Source organism: Microtus oregoni, unplaced genomic scaffold, assembly GCF_018167655.1.
Source record: "Microtus oregoni isolate MIOR12 unplaced genomic scaffold, Mior012 000042F_ref0000377, whole genome shotgun sequence".
NCBI lineage: Eukaryota > Metazoa > Chordata > Mammalia > Rodentia > Cricetidae > Microtus > Microtus oregoni.
Window position 1 is genome coordinate 16,760,293 of NW_024543209.1, and position 20,965 is coordinate 16,781,257.

At 38.4% G+C, this 20,965-nt stretch overlaps 1 protein-coding gene across 1 annotated transcript in view; it reads left to right on the plus strand.

The window, feature by feature from the left end:
• Cdkal1 (CDK5 regulatory subunit associated protein 1 like 1) overlaps positions 1–20,965 on the plus strand; it is a 532,123-nt gene that overhangs the window by 161,431 nt on the left and 349,727 nt on the right. The window contains 1 exon segment of the mRNA XM_041633005.1: positions 6,580–6,700. Coding sequence (XP_041488939.1) covers positions 6,580–6,700 — 121 coding nt within the window.

Here is a 20,965-nt window from a genome sequence, read left to right on the forward strand (position 1 = left end):
CAGCACTCGGGAGGCAGAGGCAGGCGGATCTCTGTGAGTTCGAGACCAGCCTGGTCTACAAGAGCTAGTTCCAGGACAGGCTCCAAAACCACAGAGAAACCCTGTCTCGAAAAACCAAATAAATAAATAAATATAAAGTGGAAAGGAGAGGACCCGGAAGCTCGCTGCTCTTGTGAGTTCTTTTCTTTTCTTTCGCCCTTGTTTTGCAGTTGCATGTCCTTGTTTTCATCTTGTTCCATCTGTCAGTTTCTCTGCAGTCAGATGTTAGGAATCATCCTTGTTCCCCCTATCATCGCTCTTTCCATCTTTCTCTGTTTCTTTAGCATGGGCTTGGTATAAAACTGTATATTTTGAGATGTCATTACTTTTTCTGCTGTGTAGTACTCCATTGTGTAAATGTACCACATATTCCTTACCCATTCTTCAGTCGAGGGGCATTGACATCTTGAAATTTGCAGGCAAATGGATGGAGCTAGAATACATCATACTGAGTAAGGTAACCCAGACCCAAAAAGACAAATATCATATGCACTCACTTATACGTGGCTTTTAGAGATAAAGCAAAGAAAACCAGCCTACAATTCATAATCCCAGAGAACCTATACAACAAAGAGGACCCTAAGAGAGATATACATAGATCTAATCTACATGGGAAGTAGAAAAAGACAAGATCTCCTGAGTTAATTAGGAGCATGGGGACCATGGGAGAGGGTAGAATGGGAGGGAAGAGTAAGAGAGGGGAGCAGAAAAAATGTATAGCTCAATAAAATCAATAAAAATTAAAAACTTTATATTTGGTCTTCATTTCTGTTAGCCTCTATTGTCTTGATTTTATTTTCTCCTCTCTTCATTCTAGTCTGAAATGTGATAAAATCCAAGTCAACTGGTCCCCACTTTTTTAAAAAAAATTAATTTCTTTTCCCTGTAGTATGAATGGATTCTATTTTTTGAGACAGAGTTTTATAAAATTGCCCAGGCAGGCCTTGGACCGGTAATCCTTCTTCCTCCCATGGTATCTGGGATTACAGGCCCATACCATCAGACCATGCTAGCTATCATACACTTTCTGTCTCTGTGCTAGACATTAGAAGCTAACAAGAAGGGGTCAAACCAAGGTGCAGTGTGTGAGTGTTGAATTGTAGTCTACACGTCCTTGTCCTTTTCTGAATATTACACATCCACTTTTATGATTAGTTTGTTCCAAGAATCTGCCCTCCCCCCAACACGTTTCTCTGGTCCCCCTTGTTTCCTCTCAAAGTCATACCTTGTTTATGGCATCTCCTTCATGTTATTATTTTTTCAAATTTTGGGTTGCTTCAGAAGGCAACAATATTGATAGCTACACATGAAACCAGAAATAATTTGTAATGCATGTATTCCGACTATGGCCTGTGGATTTGATGAATACGCTGAAATAATTTCCTTTGAAACAGGATGTTAAAGAGAATTAATATATCACAAATAAGGGTTTTATTTTGCTAGTCCATTTTTAAGGAAATTATGTCGTTTCCTTCCTTTAGTCTTTGTCTATATATAACAAGTAACTTTTATGTTTTCTGTTTTGTTGTTGGTGCACTAAATACCAACTAGCCTATTGTTATATGTGACACATTTTTAACGAGTCATTGGATTAGAAAATAACTCTTTATGTCATTGCATGTAGATATGCTTCTCTATTTACATGCAGATAGTGAAGATGAATAATTTATTGAATGTTATTAGAGCAGGCTGCATATCGCAGAGTCCCAGAAAGGACATGAGGAAGTTTGCCTGGAGCTCATATGAAAATGGCTCTGTTTCCTGCCCAGTCATTCTTGACCTTTCAGCCTCTCCGAGAACTGTCGTGTTAGCCCATCGGTCTCGCTTACCTCTTCATTAGCTGGGCCTTGATTGAGGAGTTCATCTTGCTTAAGCATCTGTAGGATTTGTTAGCCAATCCTCATTAGACTTTGGCTATACTTATCTGTTAGAATGGGCATTGTCAGAAGGAATGGGTAGTTCCTGTTTTAGTGGTTAGAGCAGCAAGGGCTCTGACCAATAGCTTCCTTGTTTCCCATCTTGGAAAGCTCTTTTCTCAGATGTTAAAACAGTATATCTGTCTGAAATGAAGCCTGAGGAAAGATATATAACATTGCTTATGCAATTGTATTTAAGTGAAGCTCCTGGACAGTGTGATACAAGCAAGGTCCAACATCAGGTGTAGTAGCCCTAGAATTTACAGAGGATTCCAGTCTCTGAGATAGTGATGGAAATATAGAGAAACTCCCAAAATGCTTTGTGTTGACTAGAGACTGTGCATACACACTGAAGAGATGGTGTGGGCCTAACCTAACCATTTTTATATACCTGTATGCACATTAAGAAAAGGCCAGAGAGGATCTGTGGGAGCTCAGTTAAAGTAAATATAAGGCTCACTTGAAAATGGCTCAAACTCTTCTCTCATTGATCCATACGTTGACCTACAGTAGATAGTACGACTCTTATTTGCTTATGATGTTTGAGCAAATGTGTAATAAGTATTTGACTACCAGGAAATTGTACCTCTTCCAAGTTGATCCATAGAATGCTGTGATTGGAAGAAAAAGAAAACAGGTATCCCTCAAAAAAAGAGCAGGAAAAGAAGCGGAAGCAGATGAAGCAGCTGCAGTCGGGATATTAAGAGCTATTAATTGTAGAGAGGGTTAGTTTGAAAAGTCAGTATATGAAAGTAGTATTTTGTGGAATGCAAATTCAGATCTGATACAGTAAATTGTCCAAAATGGCCAGCATTTCACATTATATTATAGTTTCCAAGAGACCAGGCATAACCCAACTTATCCCAAAAGTTGTTAGTACTAATTGTCCTTAATTTTGATGAAAAAATGTAGAATTTAGAAGACAAGGACTTCATAGAACCAAGTGAAGCCATGTTAAGAAAAAAAAAACAATGACTTGAACACGTTTTAGAGAGTAAAATATTTAAAACAAAGAAAGGTATTGTCTGCAAATGCAATGAGCGTTGTCTGAGTGATGTGTTCATTGGAATAGCCCAATTCCAGATTTCCCACGGCAGGAGGGAGAGTATCAGTGCATGTGAAGATGGGTTTAAAGGAGGGAGCCCTTCTGAAGAACAGGGTGAAGTGGACACCACTCTGAATGTAGATCCAGGGCTGTTGACAGAGCAAAGGGCACTCGGTTGGTAAAGCACTGTTCATTCTCTGTGTTGGGGGCCTCGAGCCCATCCCTCTTCTGCTGGAAGGGAAGCCTATGTGATTTTGCTTTTGATTGAAATGGTTAGAATGGTCATGTTATTTGTGAGGATGCTTTCAGAAGGGACTGCCTCATGACTTGAGGTCTGAGTGGTATCGTTTACTTCAAATGGGTGGCCCCTCTTTTTAATTCAGGCCCTCCTTCATCTGGGGACCCAGATTAAACAAGGAAGTTAGAGGAATGCCACTGTCTCACTGTCTCTTTCTAAGATCTGAGACTTCTTTATTTTCAGTTCTTGGACATTGCAAGTCCAAGTTTGTTGACCTTTGAGCTCTGGCACTCCTACCATCTGCCTACTGGGCTCTTGACATTTGACTTTAGCCTGATAATTACACCGTCAATTTTCTTGGTCAGAACGCCTTTTGATGTGGACTGAGCTATGCTATTAGCTGATGCATTCATCTAAATTATTCTATTATTAATAAAAAGTTGGGAGTCAGAAATTGGGATAAAACCTTATGAATCCAAAGAGTGACAGAGGAATGACCGGCTGACCCTACTCTCCACATTTCCCAGATTGAAAAGCCTGCAAATCTCTAAATCCTTCCCTGCTACTTCCTGTGCATCTCTCTATCCTGCACCCTGGATTCTTCAACATCTCTGTGGCTAATTCTGATCAGCTAAATGCTGATTCTGTTCTCTGACTCAAGGTTTAACTTTATTGCCGGTCACAAATTGTCAATGTGAAGAAATCTCTCGCAATAATTGGATGCCCATGGGGCTGTTCAGTCTCTGTAATAAGATAATATTCTTTCCTTAATAAATCATATTTTGCTCCTGTGTGTGCATGAGTTCTGTGTCTTGGTAGAACCCTGCCTAAAACAGCCTTAAGGACCTGTTGAATATGTCAATCATACATTAACAAATGTGTTGTGGGAACTGCAGAAGAATAGATAGAAAAAAAATGACACGGAAAATGTTTGAAAAAGAAAAAAATAAAATCATCCTAGATGAACATTACTTTATGAGTTCAAAGAACGTAGCCAGTCTTATGTAAGCTATTATATAAATCTACACCTGGACACCAATAAAGTGAGATCTGGGCAGTATAAGAGAAGAAGTGACTTACTATGATCTTAGGAGTAGTAAATTTAATAGTTGGCATCTAATCATAAACAGTAAACACCACTGACAACTGATATCCAGCATGCAGAGACAGCAGCAATTTTATATCCAACACAACTATTCTCTACAAATGAAGTAAAAAATAAAAATGTTTTCAGATAAGCAAGGAATGTTGCTTTATTGCTAAATGAGTTACTGTATAAAAACACTAAAGAGGACTGGTCAAGAAGAATTAGAATCACATGATAAGTTGAATTCCTAGTAGAAAGTATTAGAAATAATGTTTTGGTAAGTAAATATAAACTATGTTATAAATATGTATCTTTATTTAAAATAATATTTTTAGCACTGCCCTTTTGAGTTTTCATAACTGTTTATGTTAACATGTGTGACAACAATGGCATGTGGATGAATATGGCAAGGTAATGGCACTGAGACCACTTGTATTGATGTGGAAAGGTGAATATGTTCACCTCACTATAGAAAAAGTAGCAGACTACATACACCACACCCTTGATCGAATTTTAAGAGTTAACAACAACACAATAGAAACTAAAAGCGAAGAATACCTTTTTAGCCCAAAGAAAAGGATTAACACCAAAACCATGAGTCATGAAGGCAATAGTTAATAATTTTAAGTTTATTAAACTAACAATTTTTTTTATAAAAGACAACATATGAAAGTTAAATATAATGTACAGAATCAGGGAAAATATTTAGTAGTCTTATGTCTGATGAAATTGGGAATGTAAAATGGTCATCTCTTAGGAAAGCAGTTATTTCTAAAATAGTAAAATATAAATTCACTAAATGATTCAGCAATTTTTATATTAGGACTCTTGGAGAAGTGAAAACATTGGTGTTCAACGGTTTATGTGTAGATGTTCTTGGAAGTGTTATTACAATATGTGTGTGAATGAGGTTTATGTCCATCTTCTGACCGATGGACTAATGACACATGCTGCTGTGGTGTGGGAGCAGAGACAGGCGAATCTAAACTTCAAAGGATTTTCCATTGTTGATAGAGATGTTTCCAAACTGACCTACTGTCATGGTTACATAATTCTAGATGTTCATTTAAAATCATTCAGTTTTGTTTTCACCTTGGATAAGTTTTGTAAGCTGTAGTATAGTCACTGATAAAATTATAAAAACAGTACATCACAGTAGAAATGTATTTGAAATTATTGCTGTGCTCAGCCACGATGGATGATTTTATAGGCTAAATCATATGGTGTAGTCATAAACACAGCATGTCCGAGTACAGAGAAAATACTACGTGGTAAAACTATGACTATAATCCGAGTGGAGATGCATGTTTGTTGTTCTTGTTTTCTACATGTCTGAAATTATTTCAAACTTTTCAGTGCTCCAATTTTTTTAGTGGATGTTATAATCTGATTGCATTTTGTATAAGTAACCTTCAAAAAATTTGTTTAAAGTATCTACTTGTATGTTTTATGATTATGCTACATATATATGAATATGTAAATATGAATATATATACACAAATGCGTATATGTATCATGAAAGTGAGGGTGAGGCTGGGAAATAAAGAGGAAGGTAGGAGCAGGTGGCTTGAAAACACTAGTATGGGTGAATGTTGAGTGCTGTTTCATCAAACATTAGTTACCTTCTATATGTGTTAGTATTGTCATTAAAGAGCAGACAGGCCTTTCTGTTGTATTACAGTGTGAGTCAGTGTAGGGAGTGTTCAACCTTATGAGATTGTTTTAGGGACACTGGACCTTTCTTAAATGTGATGTGTAATTGTGCACATACTGTGAGCAAAGCGTTGGCAAATTTAGTCAGTCCTTGAACCCAGGAGTTTCCCCCCTGCCCTCTCTCTGTGTGGTTGGAGGCTGCTTGTTCTTCCCCTGCTGCCCAGACCATGAAATATCACTCTGAAATCCATCTCCATTGACCTTGTGTATTGCCATGTGGGTGTGGCTGCGGCTTACAGGCAAGGTCTGTCTCCTGCAGGGCTAAATGGCTTCTCCTGACTCCGCCTTCTTTCTTCGACCATTCAGTTTTGTCCCCCCCCTTCTATGTTTATTCTGCCCTGTCACAGGCCAAAACAACTTCTTTGTTCATTGACCAATGAAAGCAACACATAGACAGAAAGAACTTCCCACACCATTTTCTTTCTCCCTGATCTCTTATAAGAAAAAAAATCAAATACAATCCTGAACATATTTATCGAAAACGGTAAATGCTGGTGGATTTGTGTGGCGTGCTGATGTGTGTCTTCTGCTTGACTTGAAGGTCACTCAGTGAGGCTCCTGGGCCAGAAGAAAGACAATGGGAAGCGGTTGGGGGGAGCGAGACTGGATTTGCCAAAAATCAGGAAGAATCCATTGATAGAAATCATTTCAATCAACACGGGGTGAGTATCTCTGAGTTGTTCTTGACATGATGAACTCGATGAGTTCAGCTTGTATGTCCATGGACATGTGACACCAAGAGGCAGTTGAATGTTTTCTTGGGGAAGGAAAATCACAGAAAGTGGTAAAACTGTTGAACATGATCACTTCTAACATGTGTCTTGGCTTCAATTACATGTGTGTTTGAGGCTGGATTTTTATATCTTTGCTGTTATTTTTCCCATTTGGGGCTATGGGATGGGCAATAAACATGGATTTTATTTCCCGTGTTAAAAATCTTTTAGAAATCTTGAATTAAATAAAACAATCTCATGGCTCATGCCAGCAATCCGAGGCTGCCTGCCCCATGTAGTGAGCTCTAGGGCAGTATGAGTGAGAGCCAGCCTCAACCCCTTGCCATTCTTCCTCAAACTAAAGCAGAGTAAAAGAGATGAAATAGTCTCTGGAATGGCTGGGTACTTGGCATTTGTGATTGCTTGTATGTGATCTGGTAGAGGTTGCTCCAAATACTAACCACGTTTGACCATTAGCTATCTGAACTATGTATTTTAAGATGTGATTCTTTACTTATGTATTTTATGTATGTGGTATTTTGTCTGCATATACATCTGCACACCAGAAGATGGCAGCAGGCAGTTGTGAGCTGCCATGTGGGTGCTGGGAATTGAACTCCAGACCTTCTGAATTACCCACTGAGCCATCTCTCCCGTCCCTGGATGTTTTATTTTAAAGTCATTGCAATTTTGCCTTATATTAATCATTGTAAAATTGTTAAATAACTTGTATTGCAATTTTATTTTGCTTATAAAAATAGCATTATGTTAAATTTTGTCTCATATGTGATCATGGACTTAGTTCTTCTGCAGTGAGAATGTAATGAATCCCAAAGTTCAATGAATACTTGCTGTAACTGTCATGGTCTTATCCCTTACATCAGAGAATATAGAAATGACCCTAGGAAGTCAGTAAGCAAGTACATTTTTGATGCTAAGTCAGTTGATATTATCTCAAATCTCAGTGGGACTTTGGGAGCTGTGACTAGTCATCGCTTGGCCGAGTTGCTGGCCATCTTATAGTTTCTCTCACATGAAATCGGTCCCATGAGTGTCATTCCATAGTATCACATTGTAAGATCTTTGCTTAGATTTTATTTTTTTAATCCTTATTGCTGGTGGAGCAAATTGCTTTTTTTTTTTAAAAAAAAAAACTTGCTTAAAATATGCTTAAATGGTTATGCCTATAATCATTCTCTTTATCAAAGTTTACGAAGATTTCAGTGTGTTTTTGCAAATTAAGAACTGTGATTTAATGTAGGAGGGGGGGCCCTCTTTGGAGCATGCTTCATGATATGGTTTCCTAGGTCACCATTTGAATATATACAGTTGTTTTTATGTTAATGTTAATTTAAAACTATCAAAGCAGGGCTTTGACATGGCCCGGCAGTTAATAGTACAGACTGCTTCTGTAGAGGTCTCAATTTTTCTTCATGAACCCATGGGGAGCGGTTCACAAAGCTCTATGGTTCCAGCTCCAGGGTATCTGAACCTTCATTCCCTGAGGGCACCCTCACTCATGTATAGATAATCATATGATAGGTATACATAATTAAAAATAAATATCAGACAGACATTTAGTCGCCTTTAAAAAAAGAAATAAGTTGACAATTTCAGATAATGTTTTTGTTAGACTTCAGGAATTATTAATTTTTTAACAGTACATGTACAAAGGCTTTGCTAAAGGTATTTTAAATTTTTGTTTATGAAGATATAGAAAGAATCTTTTATCTCTAATATTTTGTATTTTTATCTGGTAAGTTTATCTTTAGTGCCTTGTTTCTGTTTGCTATATTAAATATGTGAATTTTAGTTCAAGAGAATCTTTACTCCAGTTCTTTCTGGTATTAATTTTTCTTAGTCAGGACACCTGAAGCTGGGGTGTAGTAGGGGATGATCTCCACGAAAGATACAGAGATCCTGCTCCTCTTCTGGCGAGCAGCTACAGCTGAGTTCTGCTCTGTTCCCTTACTGGAGGGTCCTAGCAGAGCTATCTGCTTCTTTTCCGGTCCAAGATGTTTCTTCTGCTAACACTCTGCTAAGGGAAGCCCTCTCCCTCTTCAGAAATGTAGCAATCTCCTTGGGCTCCAGCTAAAGGTTTTACTTTTCCTCCTCTAGCCTTGCTCAGCCCCTTAAGGAGCATCCTAGCAAGGTTCTTCTGTTCTGCTCTGCCTTGCTGAGGTCTCCTAGGGAGCTTCTCCGCAAGGTTTTTCAGCTCAGTCCCCTAAGGGATGTTCCAGCCAGGTTCTTCTGCTGGTGAATGAAGGTTGTCACCCAAGACTCTTTTGAGAAAGGGATTTATTTGGCAAGGAGGAATCCAGGAGAGTGGTTGCCTCAGCCACTTAAGGCCACTCTTAACTGAAGGGGTGGAGAGGTTTATATAGGGCTTCTTAGGGGCAGAGTTTTCCTAAGGAGAGTGGGTAGGGATCGGGGGGGGGGTGGGGGAAGTGGTGGTAGTGGTGGGGTAGGGGAGTGGGAGATTGGGTAGTGTTTCCCTGCTCAGGGATTGGTCAGTTTAGCTGGTAGGGGTAGAAATGGCTCTGACATCATGGTCAATCTGTGTTTCTTTCACTGGTCCTTTTTAGCTTTTTGGCTCTAATCTTAGGACCAAGGCGTATTTCTTTAACTGACTCTAATTCTAGGGACAAAGTGTGTTTCTTTGACACTAGTTTCAGAGCCAGGGCACATACATGTCTTTAGTTCTGAGTTCAGGGATAAAGATGTTTCTTTCCCTGGCCCAGGTCTCAAATACAGAGTATGTTTCTTTCTCTGACTCTAGGTTCATAGCCAGGGTGGTCAGGGACTGGTTGGTTTCCTGCCTTTGCTTTTCCTAGCAGTGGGAGTGGAGGATAGAGGAAAGGACAGTAGGGGGTGGTGCAAGGAACATAAAGTAAGAAGTTGGACATTGGGAAATGGAGGCAGTTTGTGATCTACTTGCTGATTTCTTTGGTGTTAAAGCCATCACTTGGCAGTCTTCATCTTCCAAAGCTGAGAGTTGACTCTGCTTTACCGCCCGCTGTGTTCTGTGGTCTCAGCGCCTTCGGGTTATCCTAGGGTGAAGGCTCCAATCTGTCCCTCATTTAAGCACATCTCAGAAACAGCTCCTGACCCTGACTGGGACCTGATACTTTTTCCTTTATTGCTTATCTTGTCTCTTGTTATTTTCTGTCAGTCAGGGACAAGAAAGATGGCAGTTGGCTTTGAGGAGAATTTAATTTTCTTTAAATTACATAATTGGATTTATTATCATTTTTTTAAAAAAGTATCTGTTACTCCCCATTTCTCCCTCTGTATGCAGCTAAGCTTCAGGAACACATTCTGACCCAGATGGTTTAACTTTTTGAGATGTCTGCCCACATCAGGCTCCTTTATAGTCCTTGATATATAGCCTCTCTATAAACACATGAATGAAAGACATTGGCTGTGAACTTGTCCTACAGAACTGAAACAAGTTTTAGAGAAATGGTTATTATTAGTGCTCTTTTGTTACTTTTGAGTCTGTTTAAATGATGGGTATTATTAGATGGGTATGGTCACAGAGCATTTGAAGATACCATTTGGGCTTATTACATTATCAAATTGTAGAATATAGAGATAAACGAACTTCTCCAAAGTCACCTATAAAACTGAAATGTTGATATATACATATATATGTATATATATATATGTATATATATATATATTATATCTTTAAGCAGAGGTATCAAAGACTCTGTATTTGGAAAAACTACTTCAGCTGACTCTTTGTGGTGATGGCACCCACAATGCCTCCTTAGGTCTCTGACTTTGAGGGCCTTTAGACTCTCATATGTCCTCTTACTGTCCCTCTCTGCCACAGACAGAAGCAGCAAGGAGTAGTAGAATGGCCGCATCTCCTTGGCCTCTGTCCTTAAATACTTACCTGTCATAAGCACTGTAAAATACAAAGATCCTGTGCTGTGTCTTTATGTCAGTGTTAATTGTGACTTTTGGAAAATTATATTTTATAAAAAGAGCATTTTTTTAGTTTAATTAGAAATATTGTAGCCAAATATGAGAGCAGCTAATTCTAATTTGATCAATAGGCAGGAGAATCAAGAGAATCAGAGATTCAAGTCAGCCAGGATTTATCTCAAAAACTCCCATAATATAACTAGGGGGCGAAGTTCTATCTACTGTGTTTCACCAGGCCTGTAATTACAACATTTGTAGGGCTGAGGCAGGAACAGTGGGTTTGAGGCCAGCCTGGTCTGCACAAAGAGACTTCGGTTCAAAGCATCTTTAAACTAACGTTCCCGACGCTTTTCACAGCAGTGCCGTATGTGCACTTATCCTAGGTTATTCATTTTACAAAACTTGGAAATGACTATGTGATGGTTAGATCTTTGTCAGTTTGACACAAGATAGAATCATCTGGGAAGAGGAGACCTCAGTTAAGAAAGTACCTTCATTGCATTGGCCTATAGGCAAGCCTTGCGGGCATGTTCTTGAATATTGGTTGAAATGGCAAGACCCAGTCCATGTGGCAGTACCACTTCTGTGAGGTGGTCCGAGGTTGTGTAAGAAGACCAGCTGAGATATCTATGGAAAGCAAACCTGTAAACAGGGTTCCATCAGTTTCTGCCTCCAGATTCCTTCCTTGAGTTCCCACTTTGAATTCCTTGTGTAGGCTTCCATAGATGGGGAACTGTGACATCGAAGGGTAAGCCAGATAAACACTTTTAACTTCAAGTTGCCTTTGAATGTTTTATCATAGCATAGCAATAGAGAGCAAAGCAAGACAACTGTATATTTTTGTAGCCTCTGTGCCGTGCTCTAAGAATAGCTCTTTGAAGATCTTGATATCTTTGTCTGAAGAGGTAATGAATGACTCAAGACCAAATAATTGACAAAAGGGCTGAGGAATATCAGTTACTCAACAATGTAAGTAACATGGTGAAATATTGCCTCTTTAAAATATTTATATGCTAGTACTGTATTTACATTCTTTCCACCTTTGTCGTTGCTTCTGCAGCTCCTCCTCTACCCTGACCTCCTCTCAAATTCATAACTTCTTCTTTTCAAGAAAAAATATATTTATATATAAATTATTGAGCACTCATTTTTGAAATTTGACCTGAGCTAAGTTTTTCATGCTGCCTCCTTGCCTCTTAACTCTCCCCTCTCCCCTCATTCCCTTCTTTCGTTCTGTGTTTCTTTCTCGTCTCCCTTTTTTTTTAACCCCCCCCCCCTTCTCCCCTCTCTCTTCTCTTAGTTCAGCTGTGTCCCAGCACGAACAAGTCCCAGAGCAGGATGCAGTGAGACTCTTTGCAGACTGGCAGTGTCCAGGTGTTCCTGTCAGTGTGGTGAGGCCCTGCCTTTGTCTCATTTGGTGTGACTGACTCAGACCTCGCAGGGAAGGTTTACTTAAGCTAGTTGAGACTATAGGATGTTAGAACAGTGTGTTCTTCAATAAGACCAGTTCAGGGACCAAGGCTTTGTCATTTACTTGGCCAATGCCTTTCAGTGTGGGTTCTGTGGACCAGTATCTGAGCATCAGCTGTTTACTGCTGGCCTGTGAGAAATAGAGAACTTGAGAGCTGGCATTTTTGGAACTTGATGAGGGATTCTCCTGAAGTTTAACTGCGGTAATTCATCGTCACTCTGTTTTACACAGAGTGTAGTTTACAAAGATGGGAGATAAATCCATGGCTCTCAGAAGGCTACAGATGCTCGCAGAAGGACCGAGTAGGCTTGTGTTGTAATTTTTATCTCTTGTGTAGAAAGTATTTCAGCCAACACACTGACCTTGATTTCCCCAATGAGGCTTCATTTCTGTGGCTGAATAGCTGGAGTGGTTAGTAGCTGTGCTAGGCTTTTGTGCTGCTCTGACAGAAATACTTCACAAGGAAAAAAGAGTTATTTTGGTTCCCAGGCTCTGAGCTTTCAAACCATGGCTGCCTGGATATAGTGTTGGGTGTGAGGAGGCAGGAAGTGCAGAGTCAGAGTTCACCTGTGCCAGCCCCCCCATCCCCTTGTGGTCCACCTGGGCCCTATTGTATTTAGATGCCTAACTGCATTCAGGGTGCATCGTCCTGTGTCAATGCCTCCTGTGTGCATTGTCTGTGGAGACACCCTCACAGGCACCTACCCTAAGTGTGCTTTACTTAGCCCATATCTGCCTCTGAGTTCAAATTCACAATCAAGATTAGCCATCACAATAGTTTGCTATTACTCTGAAAAATGAAAATGTAACTCACCAGTTGGCAAACAATCAAGTGTTGGCCAGAGCTCCAGGGTATGTGTGCAGCCATATCTGCAGTAGTGGCCTTTTTGGTCAAACGGGGACCTGTAGCTTGATTGCTCTCAAAGTGGTAGCTTAGAGCACATCCCAGTCTTCACTTGCTTTGTGTCAGGTTTTCTTCAGAAGGAAATTTGTGCCATTCTAAGACAACCTGTGAAATGTAGCCATTAAAAGCTGTAACTGTAAATGGTCCCCTCCCAGGGCTAGGCAGAGGTTTTAGTCATGTTGTGTACGCCATGCAGAGCTGGCCGTATCCTGGGATGTGAAACCAGCCGGTTCTGGAGGCCACAAAGTTCAGTGGGATGAGTTTGGACTTGGAGTTTGGAGTTTCAGACCCTGTTGTTCTTATCTGAGGACTTGGATGAATTAATCATGTCTCAGCTCACCTCTCGTGCTGACAGGTTCAGTGCTGTCTACCATGTTTTTAAGTGACATATTGATGAGATTTTCATACAGACTGTCCGAACATTTCCTGTGATCCTTTCCCCTCCTGGAGGCTTCTTCCTTTTTGTCATTTGGCCACAAACACTTAAGGGCTCACATCTAAGGTCCAAACTTAATCCTCTGTAATCAGTTCTTTATCTTTAATTGCAGTGATTGAGGTTTTGCCAGTTTTTTGAGTCAGGATATACTCAAAGTGGTGATTCTCCTGCTTCTTCCTCCCCGGTGTTAGAGTTTTCAAGTATGTACCACCATGTCTGGAAAATGTGTGTTCATTTGTAAGTGAATGTGTAAATAACGAAATAATTGCAGTTTTGTTCTGAACGCTTTAGTGTGTGTCCTCCAGGCCTCAGTCCACTGGAATCTGCTGAGCACGTGGGCATGGCAAGGTGAAGACAGAAACCGTTCTAGCCCCGTATGAACAGTGTGCTTTTTACTTCTCTTTCTAGAGATGGCTTTTTGTTGTAGTTATTGAAAACAAAAATGAAACATCCTAAACAATTAAATATCAGGAAGCTGAAGTATTTAAAGCTATCTTGTACTTGTAACATTTTAATCTTTCAAACAAAAGCTGGTTTGTCTTGAAATTTATAGCTCTTTCCATGTCTTCACTGGATTCATCAAATATATTATTTTCACTTAAATAGTGTACAAGCAAAATTTCAATACAGTGGATTTTTTATGCCTTATAAAACTGTATTTGGGAAAGATTTTTAATGGAACAGTGGATGGCACTATTGGCCCATACCTGTATTTATGTATTTATCCTTAAATTTCAGAACTTTCAAATGCTGGCTCAATAAAGGTTCTTAAATTGAGTCTCTCAGTTAACAAATGCTAGACAATATTAGGATAGGCTTAATATTAAATTTTGTAAATTTTTTTTTAGTCAACCACTATCTTATATAAACTTTGTAATGAACATGTATATCTATTTATATTTACATGCATATGTATGTATTTATCACTGGCATATATAAATGTCTGATTTTAAAAATCATTTTAAACCCTAGCTTGTTACCTTGTTCTCTTGTCCTAAGCAAAACAATATACTTTGCTTATTTCTGATGAACAAAACTGTCTAGTTTGAAGTGGGAGAATCACTTTGAATTTGGATTTAAGAAAAATCAAAAGTAAAGATATTGAAAGTTATGCCCACCATTATAGATATGAGTTTAAAGAAAGTTGGATAGAATGATTGGCAGTTTATTCAGGTCATTTCACATATTGTATGGTGTGAACAAAATCAGTATAACAGCTTAAAGATACTTTATAATTTAGAGAGTTTTTATTCACTTTTGATTTGAAGTATCAGCTGACTGGGGGCTGAAGACATGACTCAGCGATTAAGAGCACTTCCTGTTCTTGCAGAGAATCAAGGTTCAGTTCTCAGCACACATGTGGCTATTTAAAATGGTCTATTACACCAGTTCCAGGGGATCTCATACCCTTTTCTGGCCATAACTGACACTAAACACATATATGTATATACATGCAGACAGACATTCATATACATAAAATAAAATAAAATAAATCTTAAGAAAATATCAGCTTACCTGTGTATGTAAAAGGATTCTATGCTTGTTTGTTAAGAAAATATATGAGTTTACTTATTTCTTTTGTGTTGTTTATTAGCTTTGTTCAAATGTGATTGATAATTTCCTATTGATTATGGATAGCAGGAGTTCATTTGTGTCTCCCATGAGAATTCCACAGCAAAAGGAAAGACCCGAACACAAAGCAGAGTTGTAATAGAATACTGTGCAGTGCAACAGTGTAGAAGTGAGAAAGCCACCTCAGGATCATGGTGGATTGTTGGCATGTGCGAGAGGGCTTCTTTGGAATGTTGTATGGAGGCGGTATTTTAATTATTTTAATTTATCTTGTAGATGACAATCAAAGGAGAATTAAAAATGAAACCAAATCTATGAGCAATAGCCTTGGCTGGATGACCTCACTTTGTATGTAGTATGGCGAGGAAATCAGTGTGCTGGGGTTTTCATAAGACAATGCTGGGGGAGGGATTGGAGAGAGTTTGGCAGTTTTGTGTGAATTGAGCACTTGGGAAGCTGAAGTAGAAGAATTACAAGTTCCAGGCCTGCCTAGACTATATACACAGTGAGATGAGCCTATACAAAAATTGTAATTTCAGGGGATATTTAGGGTAGAACTGCTAAATCATATGAATTTTTTTTACAGTTGTTACCCAGTGTCCTGACCCTTCATGCCATCTCTTATCAAGCCTCTATTTGCGTTGTGGTCCATGGAACTGGGTTCTGTGTACTAGGAATCAGTGAATGTGGTTGGATATATCAAGGGCCTTCTGTAGATGGTCCTGTTTCTTCAAGAAAATTTCTTTTCCAGTTTGGTCAGAAGAGGGAGGGGGGGTGGGACCCAGTTTGTGTAGCCCAACCAAGATTATGTGTAATTGGATACACATGTAATGTTTGGCAGGCCTGTCAGCTTTCCCCAACACTAGAATAATACATACCCCGTATTTACTTTTAAAACCATTTTGCTTTCATTTTACTACAGGATCAGCATGGTAGTCTCAGTTGGTTTATTTTTTTTCTAACCCTGACAAAGCACAATGTTTTATTTGGCTTTTAAAAAAGGTAATAGTGCATGTAGTTAAGACCTCATTTACTTTATCTGATGAAATAGTCTCTGAGGAATGCATGTTTTTCCTATAAGTCCACTGAGAAAGTTGGTTTTACAATAAGGTCATTTGTAAGAATTCCTGGTTTGAGTTTTAAAACAACATATGTGATTTAGTTATTTGTAATGTATATTTTTGTGACTTTACAAGGTTAACCAAAAGTATTAGTCATGAGATAATATGAGTTTATGTGGAATTTTTTTCTTGCTTGTTTTAACCCTGTAAAATACCTTTTACGTGTAGGTCTGCCTGTGTTGGTATTTTTCTTCTATTCTTTTTCTCTTTTATTTTCCCACACATGCATATAAATTTATAAAATTTATATGCAGGGATGCAAGAATGGACTTAATTATTTAGGACCTGTGACTGGAAGACACCCTGGTGACACTGACTGTATGTTCCCATTTGTTTGCACATCCACTTCATCAGCTGATGTAGAGTGATCAGTAGTCACCTGACACTGTGCGTGGTGGCAAATGAGACCTGCTCTTAAAATGCTGTTCTGGAGGGCCTTGCTATCTAATTTCTTAGATAACTGGTAAATAACATTGGTTCTATTGAGTTGTCTATGACAATATTGCTGTTTATGTGTATGGGATTTAGAGTTACATTCCTCAAAATCGCCACAACTGTCTAGAAGTTATAACACTTTTTCTACAATAGAAGGTGGCCGAACTGGGCCTAGGAGGTGGTGGTTTTCATCATGAGTTCCTTGCTAGCTAGTGGCACCCAATGAGTTATTGGTGAGAGTCCTAGTGCCACCATTGCATCCTCTTATTCCAGAATGTGCATGACTCATTTTCTGTTCAGTGCCCCATAGACTCATTTTTCAGAATACGTGTTGATGTCACTTTCAGAGTGGGAGATTGTGGAAGTTTTTTCTGCCTTTCTTATTTCTATTTCTGCTTTTGAGTTTTCCCTTTATTTTTATTTTTCTACCTTAATTCTCACTTACTTGCAGAGGAACGAGGCAGAACAACTTTAAGACAGGGTGCCGTGGAGCTGAGCGCTGATGCCAACCCCTGGGAGGACATGCCTGTCTAACAAATACACATGAGGGAATTGGGCCTGGGCTCCCATGCTGTGGTCAAGCTCACTAGCTCCTGGAGTGTCCAGCAGTGGTTGTGATCGCACAGTGAGGGTCTGTGTGAAGAGTGGACTTCCAGTTACATATTTCGCTCTTCATTTATTTTTCAAAAGATTAATTTTTCAAGTATATTCATGCTATTTTGCATAACTATTCTCTTAGGAATATAATTAATGTATTTACGACTCTGTTACCATTACATTCAAGGATGATGGAGAAAAGACAGTAATATATAGATTTCTGTGTTTGGTCTTTCATTAATTTGACCACTGTATTGTTACCTTCCCAATACAGTACAGCTGTTTCCGGATTCATGCAAGCAGAAGGTCTCATGCACTTCACAAATGCTTATTTGGAGTAGAATCAGACTGTGTTGTCTAGCTTTTTTTATCTCATCATTTGCCTTTCTCTGTAATCAGTTGCCTTTCACATCTACTCTTTCTGTTCTCTTTCCTGTACTTTCTTTTTTTTTTTAAAAAAAGTTTGTTTTGTTGTCTTTGTCCCTCCTCATATTCTATATTTCTAATTTTTCTTTCCTTTTGAATTTCTCACTTTTAATAGCCATATTTTATTAAGTATTTCCTCGTTTGGTGTAGTAAGTGAGAAATAACTGCTTGGATTAATGGATTTCTATTGTAAATTTGTAGAATTTTTTATTCTTTGGTATGTTTCCTTGACAAGTGTTTAGGTGGTATTAGAATAATATATTTCATATAGTTAGCAGCAGTTTGATTTAAGCAATTTATTAATGGGTTATACTGTTTAAGATCTTTTGCAAATTAATGAGAGTGGTCTGAGGCCTTTTGATTACAGGTTAAAAAAATTTCTTTTAATTAGGGATAGATTCTACAAAATATTTAATAAGTCCCTTTAGTATTTATAGCATCATGGCCAAATACCAAGTGCCCACACATCTCTAATATGAATCTATTCTTGGATAATTAAAATTCACTTTCAAAGATATATATATATATATATATATATATATATATATATAACTTTTAGAAGCAGAAAAAGTTATAAAAATTTAAATTTTCCATGTACACAATGAAACTGAAGTCCAAACGGTCCTCATGTCAGTGAAATTGTCCTAGGTCACTTATGTGTTTGGTGTCCTGACTTTCAGAAAAATAAGGTTCATAAGAAATAGAGGTTGGTGTTATAGGTGGTGTACCCTATTGTTTAGAAATTTAGTGCTTAATGGATGGTTAAGAAGGTTTTGTGGTCTCTAAGACATTATAAAAACCATACTTTATGTTACTTATATTGAAATAGAGGTCAAAACACTAGAAAAAGGTATCAATCACTGTGGCCATTTATGTTTGATACTAAAGAGGCAGATGACGAGGTGGTCTTTTTCTTTTTAAAATAATGTTCTTATTTATTCTTTGATAATTTCATACAATGTAGTTTGATTATATTTATTCTTCTCTACCTCCTCCCAGATCCACAGCACCTGCCTACCCACCCAATTTCATATACTCTTTCTATTAAAAATAAAACGAAACATCAAATCCAGTTTGTTTTCAGTGACTACTCCTAGGTGTGAGACCTGCCCTGGAGTGTGGTTGATATGCTAGGTGTCAATTAATGAAAAAAAAAAAAAAAAAAACAACCTTGCCTTTCGCTCTCCAAATAGCAATCAAATACCAATAGTTCTTTATCTTGGGGTAACATGTCATGGCCTCTTCCCATCCTTCTTGTTGGTGTGTGTTTGGATTTACTTTGTATAGGTCTTGTACAAGTTGCCATAATTTCTGCATCTTTTCTGTTATGTTTGGAAAATGCTATTGTTTTGAGATGAACTACTTACAATCTTACAATCTTACTGCCTCCCCGTCTGCACAGATCCTTGAGCCTTAGGGCAGGATTTTGAGATATTTTATCTAGTGAGTATAATACTGGCATACAAATAGACACATTCATCAGTGGAATAGAATTGAAGACCTATACATGTATCTACATCTGTAAAAACATCTGTTTTTTGACAGAATACACACTGGACAAAATATCACAGCATCTTCAATGAATAACATCAAAGTCCTGTCAAACTAGGTAGTTTCATGTAAAAGAATGAAACTAGGCCCATATTTCTCATCTTGTACAAAATTCAACTACAAGTCAATTTAGGACCTGATACCCATACGCTGTAAAAGAAGAAAGTATAAGGCAAGCTTGAACTCATTGGTATAGCTCAGGTATAGAACCCAACAGTATTTTAAAGGTACCTTGTTAAACCAAACTACTTCTGTACAGCAAAGGGCACCATCATTTGAGTATAAAATTAGCTTATTAGTTTGGGGGGAAAGTCTTTTCTAATTGTACACCTGTGATGGCTATTCCTAGTTCTCAACTTGATTATATCTGCAATCAGCTGGGTACTTCTGTGAGCGATTTTTCTTTTATTGATTGGGTCATTTGACTTGAGAAGATTCACCTTCAATCTGGGTTACACCTTCTGGTGGCAGTCTATATAAAGGGCACAGAAGAAGAAATCACATGCTCTTTATGTGCTTACTTTAACTCTCCCTGGCAAGTTCATTCCGTTGCTGGAATTAGAGCCTCCTTCTTCTGGATTCTGATGTGTACTGAAGAGCTGTAGTGACACCCAGCCTTGCAGACTGAGCAACTCCTGGGCTCTTGGGCCTTCCACTGGGAGAAAGCTACTGTTGTAATAATAGTTGGGCTGCAGCCTGTGGGCCATTCTAATAAATCCCATGCACATTCTAATAAATCCCATGCACATTCATTCTTTATATTGTTCTGTATTCATATTCAGTTTGGTTTTGTTAGGGAACACTGACTAATACAACATTTGACAGAAGGCTTGTATCCAGAATATACAGATCACTCAAAAACCCTAACAGCAAGGAAACAAAGAACCCAGTTACAAAAATGATAGATGGAACTAGAGTTCTCAAAAGATAAAAAAAAAAAAACAGCTGAGAAACACTTGAAAAAAGTGTTTAACATTCTTAGCTGTTAGGGAAATGCAATTAAAAGTACTTTGAGATTTCATCTTATCCCAGTCAGATTAAAAACAAACAAAACCAAACATAAAACCGAACCCCAAATGGCATTAGATACTGGTGAAGCTGCGGGGAAGGGGAGCACTTATTCACTGCTGTTGGAAAGTGCAGACTGGTGCAGCCACTCTCAAAGTCAGTATGGAGATTCCTCACAAAGCTGAAATAGATCTACTTCTAGATCCAGCTGTACTCAAAGGACTTTATATTGTACTTATAAATACTGTCTCTATGTTCATTGCTGCTTTCTCCATAGTAACCAATCAATGGAAACAGCCTAGATACCCATCAACAGGTGAATGGATGATGCAAATGTTATACATTTACATTGGGAAATGTAAAATGAATTTATGAAATCTACAGATATATGGCTGGGAATACAATGTCATCCTGACTGAGGCAACCCAGACCAGAAAGACAAATGTTACATGCTTCGTCCTGTATGCGAACGCTAGCTTTACACTTGACACATGTGTGCTTCATTTAGAATTCTCACAGAGATTAAATAACAGTGAAGGAACCATGGGAAAAGAAGTAGTAGTTCAACAAAGGGGACATAGGATATGTTATAAATAGAGAAGGGGGAAATGCAGCTATAAGGATTAAATGCGTTAGGAAATGGGAGGACAGGGTATAGGAAGGAATATGGGTAGGGCTGACTAATACTAAAGCCAACTACACACACCCGGGGTTGGGGAGGGAGAGAGATTATATAAACAATAAAGGGGGAACAATACTC